Source organism: Lonchura striata, chromosome 22 (genome assembly GCF_046129695.1).
Source record: "Lonchura striata isolate bLonStr1 chromosome 22, bLonStr1.mat, whole genome shotgun sequence".
Taxonomy (NCBI): domain Eukaryota; kingdom Metazoa; phylum Chordata; class Aves; order Passeriformes; family Estrildidae; genus Lonchura; species Lonchura striata.
The window spans coordinates 4,747,590-4,754,195 of NC_134624.1; the positions used below are offsets into that span (position 1 = coordinate 4,747,590).

At 53.4% G+C, this 6,606-nt stretch overlaps 1 protein-coding gene across 2 annotated transcripts; it reads right to left on the bottom strand.

Annotated features, from left to right (window-relative positions):
- Positions 1–1,115: 1,115 nt before the first annotated feature.
- POLE3 (DNA polymerase epsilon 3, accessory subunit) lies at positions 1,116–3,836 on the bottom strand. Of its 2 annotated transcripts, none has more exons than XM_021533711.3 (5): positions 3,795–3,836; positions 3,329–3,404; positions 2,652–2,737; positions 1,850–1,968; positions 1,116–1,378 (listed from the first exon to the last, which is right to left on the bottom strand). In XM_021533711.3, exons 2-5 carry the CDS (start codon positions 3,392–3,394, stop codon positions 1,218–1,220), a joined length of 432 nt encoding a protein of 143 aa, XP_021389386.1. In that variant the 5' UTR covers positions 3,395–3,404; positions 3,795–3,836; the 3' UTR covers positions 1,116–1,217. The 2 variants fall into 2 exon arrangements, with proteins under 2 accessions (XP_021389386.1, XP_077643976.1); XM_077787850.1 differs by lacking the exon at positions 3,795–3,836 and adding an exon at positions 3,570–3,592.
- Positions 3,837–6,606: the final 2,770 nt, after the last annotated feature.

The following is a 6,606-nucleotide window of genomic DNA, read 5'->3' on the forward strand; positions in this document are numbered from 1 at the left end:
GTGGTTCTTGTGGGTAGCTGCCACCATTTTGTTGGTGGAAAGGATCCAGGATTCCTCACAAGTGCCATTTTAAAACTGCACATCATCAAAACCTGGGGGTTTTAAATGTATCCAAAACTTTCTGGGGGAGAAAGGCATCAGAACTAAGAGATCAAGTAGAAAAGCACAAACCTACACTCACACAAGGGATACCAAAAGCTTCTCTCAAGCCTTCCTTCTTGCAGGAGCCTTTTGTGAAACCACATGGGCCCCCTGGGTGGGCACACCCTGCCCCTGCTGCCCTCCCAGAGGCATCCGTGTCCCTGGAATGACCAGCAAAGGCTACAGAGGGACCGTGGGTGGAATTAGCTCATCCCAGCTGGGAAGAGTGGAAAAGACAACCACCACAATTCACCATTCTGCTCTAGCACATCTCAGCTTGCTGCAGGAGCTGCTGCTGCAGGGGGGCAGGCGAGACCCCAGTGCCACCACTGACCTGTCCCACCCCCAGCACTGCACAAAGCCATCTGTTTTCAGCCTTGCTCCCCATTTTACCCCCCACCTTGTGCTTCAGATTTTAAGTCAATCTCGTCCTTGTCTCTCAGGGCTCTCAAAGACACTTTCAGTGTACCGTTTACCCCGAGATCACTGTGTGTTTTTCGGATTTGGGTTAGTTTGGGTGAGTCAGTGAGTGAACTCGTCACTGTACAGCCACCCTGTGCTGCTGCTGAGGCTGGAGGACACAGTGTCACTGTCACAGTACAGCAGGGAGAGAAGGCACAGCCAGGATGCAAGGAAACAAAGGGAAAAAAACAACTCAATTGGATCAAAAGCTTCAGTGTGCAGCTTCCAAGCCTCTGGACATCATCACCTACATTCTACACCCCAGAAGTGATCTCTGAATGATCTACTGCATTCAGCCCCTCAAAATCAGGAGTCTTTCTCCTGGCCAGTTTCTGCACTGAGCACCCACCAGTTCTTTTTTCCTCTCTTTCAGAGCCAGCCCAGCATCAAAAGCCCCGGAAGTGCCTGCCCAGAGCCTGGGGAGGGCCAAAGGCCCCCAGGCACAGGGAGGAGCCACCCTGCCACGGAAAAAGCTTCAGCACGAGTCCTTTACAAAGTACAGGCCACAGAGGGGCAGTACAAAGCTCTAATGGATACACGAGGGGATGCAGCACGGTCGATTTACAGCGTTTACATCCCTCTGAGCACACCCCAGCCCTTGCCCACGAGCGAGCTCAGTTATCCACCTCTTCCTCATCGTTTTGTTCTTCCTCCTCCATCCTTTCATCATCCTCATCATTGTCCTCCTCTCGGCTCTTATCTTGTTCCTCCGAGTCTGCCTTCTTGTCTTTATCTTTCCTGGCCTCCTTCTTTCCTTTCTGCTCACGCCTGTAAACTGGAGGAGAGGGAACAGTGAGGGCTTGGCGCTGGCATGGACAGGTCAGTGGCTGAGGCCCAACGTCCACTTGCTCTCCTGGCTTTGAGGGGAGCAGGGAACTCAGAGCACAACTCACCCTACGAGCTGAGCTGTGCTGAGCAGCTCCATAGGAAATCAGGTTAAATTTCAGCAGAAAAATGCTGAAAAGGACGCAGGTCACATTTACAGGCAGCACCTACGGCTTTCCTTAGATAAACATAATAGGGGAGTGAGAGCAGATGAGACTTTCTCAATCCTCATCAGTTGTGCAAGAATGTTATCCCAGTCCTGTTAAGGTGCACATTAGTTACTCCCCAGGCAAACTGCAAGGTAGGATGCTGGGCAAAGAGAAGAGAAACAAGACAGGCAATAAGTGTTGCTTGTCCAGCGTTGGAGGAGAACAGGACTTGGTGCCTCTCAGAGTCCCTGGACACCCACGGAGCACAGTACCTTCCAGGGATTCCTTCAGAGGGGCCACGAATCTCTGGAACTCCATCTCCTCCATGGCAGAAAGCACGTCCCCAGCATTCAGGGTTTTCCTCTTCCCCTTCATGGCAAAGTTATTTGCACTAGGCAGAACCAAAAAGAGAGGTAATTGAGGACTGTTGGCAATTTCATCTTGTTTACTGAAGTCATAAGCAACTTTAAAAAGCCATCCCCTAAACATTTAGGTTTCTTTACCATTTACTAAAGGAGGCTTGAGACATTTTTATTTACAATGTCTGTGCTTTCCCACAGGGTTAGTTTCTGCCTGCACAGACCTTTTCTACAAGCAGGAGGAGAAAGCCTGAGCCTTGGCTGTGACAGTTCCACAGAGCCCTAGAAGGGCTAGGGTTCCATAGAAGCCCCTGACACTAGAGGAGTGACTGCCTGCAGAGAATACGCCAAGCCACCCCAAAAACGTGACTGTGTCCTCTGTGGCAGCTCTTGCCCCAACACAGCTTCATGATGAAGAGCCTGAAAATGAGTCAAGCGCTCTGCCTTTGCCAGGAAGGCTGTGCAGCCACGTTCTAAGGTTAATGGCAATTTGGGACCCCTCTTTTTGGGGACCCCCCTTTTTTGGGACATGGCTGTGTCCAGAGCCCAGCTACCTTCCCAAGGGCTGCTCTGGGCAGTCCAAACCCACCTGCTGCAGACTAGTTTATTTATATAAACAGGCAAAACAGAAAACCAACACTGGGAGAGAGTCCCCAGGCCAGCAGAAATGAATTATCAATCAAGTGCCCCAGTGACTGCTGCACCAAGTCCTTACCATGATGTTGCATACAGCACAAACACACTTGCTGCTCGGGAGATCGCGCTCCGGGCTTCTTTGGAAATATTGACTCCCTCAGGAAGCTGAAAAACAAATCCAACTTTTATCAGCAGCTGCTAAAAACGACTTAAACTCCATAATTGAAGTGTCAGTTTGTTAAAACACTCAGAGGGCTCAGAAGAACTGGGAACTGCTCTGGGGTGCTGTCGCAGGAGCTCTGCTTCCAGCTGGAAGCCAAGGGCAGTAGGAATGTGTCCCTCGAAGGCACAGAGCTGAGCACAAGCCCAATGACTCCGGCGTTTGGGGTCTGGCCACTGTCTCAGGTAACTCATCCTGTGCCTGCCCAGCTCCAGACACGCCCGCCAGGCCCAGATCCACTCGGCAACCCTCACAGCTCCAGAGCAAACGCGCTCAATCAACCCCAGCGAATTATTCTGGATTTTTATATAGACATGGACTCGTGTGCTGAAGTTTCAGGGGGCCTGGTTCTCACAGTGCCACTGCGGGAACTGCGCTGCTGCCGAGCTGCAGCGGTGCAGCCGCGTGGCTCGGGACGCTGCAGCGGTGCAGCTGCATGGCTCGGGAGCTGCAGCGAGCGCTGCAGCCCCGGTACCCGAGCGGGACAGCGCAGGGCAGAGCCCGCGGGCCGGGGCCCCGCGGGGCCCGGCACCCACCGCCTCCTTGATGATGCGGGTGATGACGGCGTTGGGCAGGTTCAGGTCCTCCGGTCTCTCCGCCATCCTGGGCCTCCTGCAAGGCAAACGCGGCGTCAGGGGCGCGGGGCTGGGCGGGATCCCGCGGGACGGGGGATCCCTCAGCACACGGACCCCTCACGGCCCCTCAGCACACGGGCCCCTCACGGCCCCTCAGCACACGGATCCCTCACGACTCCTCACGGCCCCTCAGCACACGGACCCCTCACGGCCCCTCTCGGCCCCTCAGCACACGGATCCCTCACGACTCCTCACGGCCCCTCAGCACACGGACCCCTCACGACCCCTCAGCACACGGACCCCTCACGGCCCCTCTCGGCCCCTCAGCACACGGACCCCTCACGGTCCCCCTCGGCCCCTCTCGGCCCCTCTCGGCCCCTCAGCACACGGGCCCCCTCGGCCCCTCAGCCGCCCGGCCCGCCCGTACCCAGCCGCGCTCGCCGCCCCGCCCGCTCCCGGCGCGCACCGCGGCGGGAAATGGCGGCGCGGCCTGAGGGACGGCGGGGACAGGCAAGGGACAGCGAGAAGAGGCAGGCGTAGGAACGGGAAAAGGGCAGGCGTGGCTGTAGGTGTATGTATGCATGCATAGGTGTAGGTGCAAGTGTAGGGACAAGTGCAGGTGATGGGACGGGGACAGATGTAGGTGAAGGGACTGGGATGGGTTTGGGTGTAGGTGAGGGGATGGGATCAGGTGTAGGTGATAATGTGAGGACAGGTTCAGGTGTAGGTGAAGGGAGAGGTGTAGCTGAAGGGACTGGGATGGGTTCGGGTGTAGGTGAGGGGATGGGTTCAGGTATAGATGAAGATTCAGGTGAAGGCACAGGGACAGGTGCAGGGGATGGTGCACGGACGGATTCATCTGTGGGTGAAGGGACAGGTTCATTGGTAAGTGGTGGGACAGGTTCAGGTGCAGGGGATGTTTCAGGGACAGGTTCAGGTGCAGGGGATGATGCAGGGACAGGTTCAGGTGCAGTGATGGGACAAGTTCAGGTGCAGGGGATGGTGCAGGGACAGGTTCATATGTGGGTGATGGGACAGGTTCAGGTGATGGGACAGGTTCAGGTGCAGGGCATGATTCAGGGACAGATTCACGTGCAGGGGACGGTGCAGGTACAAGTTCAGCTGTAGGTGAAGGTTCAGGTGAATGCACAGGGACAGGTTCACCTGTAGGTCCAGGTGGTCACACTGCCGTTACTGGGGGCTGCGAGCAGGGCCAGGCACAGGGGGAGCTGGGGCAGCCCTGGGGCAGAGCTGCTGCCTCTGGGAATGTTCCCAAGATCCCCCAAAGCCCTTGGGATCAGTAAGGCTCCCTCTAAGGCAGTGTGACACTCTTAGCGAGTCAGGCATTTCTGTATCCTTAGCCAAGAATGTGTGTAGCTGACAAAGCTCCAGCATCTGCACTAACACAGATACAAAACTTTTTCACTTATTTGTACATTTTTAGCAAACCAATTCATGTTCATTTGCTCTAGGTTACATAATTCTCTTTATTACTTAGTGTTCTATCTGCTCTTGGTTGTTAATTTCTCACTCTTCACACTAATCTGGTCCACATACTTTATTACTTTTATAATCTTTTTCCCAGTCAGGGAATCTCCAACTTTCCATGCCTTAATCTCCTCTGCATTTTTTGCTTACTCCAACACACTTGAAGGGTCATAAATTTAAGATCCCAGATGTCCAATCTCCAACTCCCTTTGGCTTTGTTTATTGAAGCTTGGCTGAGTTACTTGTAGCAAATCTGAGGTTTTGGTTATTTAGTGATCAAAGTAATTGTAAGAGCCTGTGAAGAAAGTTAACTAGTGCTATCTGAATGTGGGCACTGGTTGCAATTAATTAAAACAATTAAGAGAGTTACATAATTTCCAACAGGAAATAACAGCTGTTTTCCCCACACTGGGTTCTGGCCTCTTCCCTTGTGGCTGTGTGAGGGCACAGGGCTGTGAGCTTCTCCATCCCTGCCCCACTGGCTCCATGCCTGGCCTAAACCCTGTAATTCCATGAGACTTTATCCCTGTTGGTAACCTGACCAGGTAATTAAGCAAGCTCAGAGTGCAAGAAAGCACATTAATTAGGTGCTGTGGTGATATTTGAAATTGTGAGCAGTGATTGACAGTGCGGCTCTTTTCCATGGAAAATGGGAATTTCCTGTTACCAAGGGCAGTGTTTCTGTTGTGGGGAGAGTGGGCAGAGATTTGTGAGCACAGGTGAAGGTAACTGTGCTGTGCTGGGAGAAGCACACCCTGAGTACACCTGGGCCAGGCCCGTGTGAGCCCCTGTTCCAGTTCCAGGGACTGGATTAATAAACTCCGTCCCTGCTGTACAAATCATGTGTAAGTTTTGGTTTTAGCTCCTTTCCATGTGCTCTGTTGTTAACCCTGGCTGCTGGGTGTTCCTGGGCAGGTGTGGCAGTGCTGCCATTGGGAGGGGGCATTCACACATGGCAGGCTAGCTGCTGTGACAGTGACCATGACAGGTTGAGCTGCTGTGACAGTGACCATGACAGGTTGAACTGCTGTGACAGTGACCATGACAGGTTGAGCTGCTGTGACAGTGACCATGACAGGCTGAGCTGCTGTGACAGTGACCATGATAGACTCGGATCCTGGACAGGGGGGTGGCTCAGAGCTCTTGGAGCCCTTGGGAGCCCCTGCTGCTCATTTTGGCTTCTGTGTTATAGAGCATGAGGTGTTCTTGTCCATGAATTGAGAACCAAGCAAGTTGGTGGTGTGATACTGCCTGGAGAAGGGGTGGGATGGAGCAGAGCCAGGAATGGGGCTGCCCAAATCCAGGGATATGGCCCAAAGCTGCCCCATTCAGCAGCAAAGCCTGGGCTGGGACCATCCAGCTCTGTGTGTCTTCTGGACACAACAGGCTCTCCTCCCTGGTCCCTGGTGTGAGTCTATGTTTGTTTTTAATTACAATGTCTGGAGATTGGTACATTGAGTCCCAGGAAGGGACATTAAAGCCCATTCCATGGACAGGGACACCTTCCACTGTCCCAGGTTGCTCCAAGCCCTGTCCAGCCTGGCCTTGGACACTTCCAGGGATCCAGGGGCAGCTATCCTGGCCTTATATCCTGTAAATCCAGAGCCTTTATTTTAAATCAGCTTCCTAGTCTTGTTTCGCTGTCGTGTGTAAAACATGGAAGATGTTGAGCATGCAGTGCTCAAGTTTACTGCTGCGAGTCACATTTTACACTGCAACAAAAATATTGTTCCATGTACACAGGTATAAAT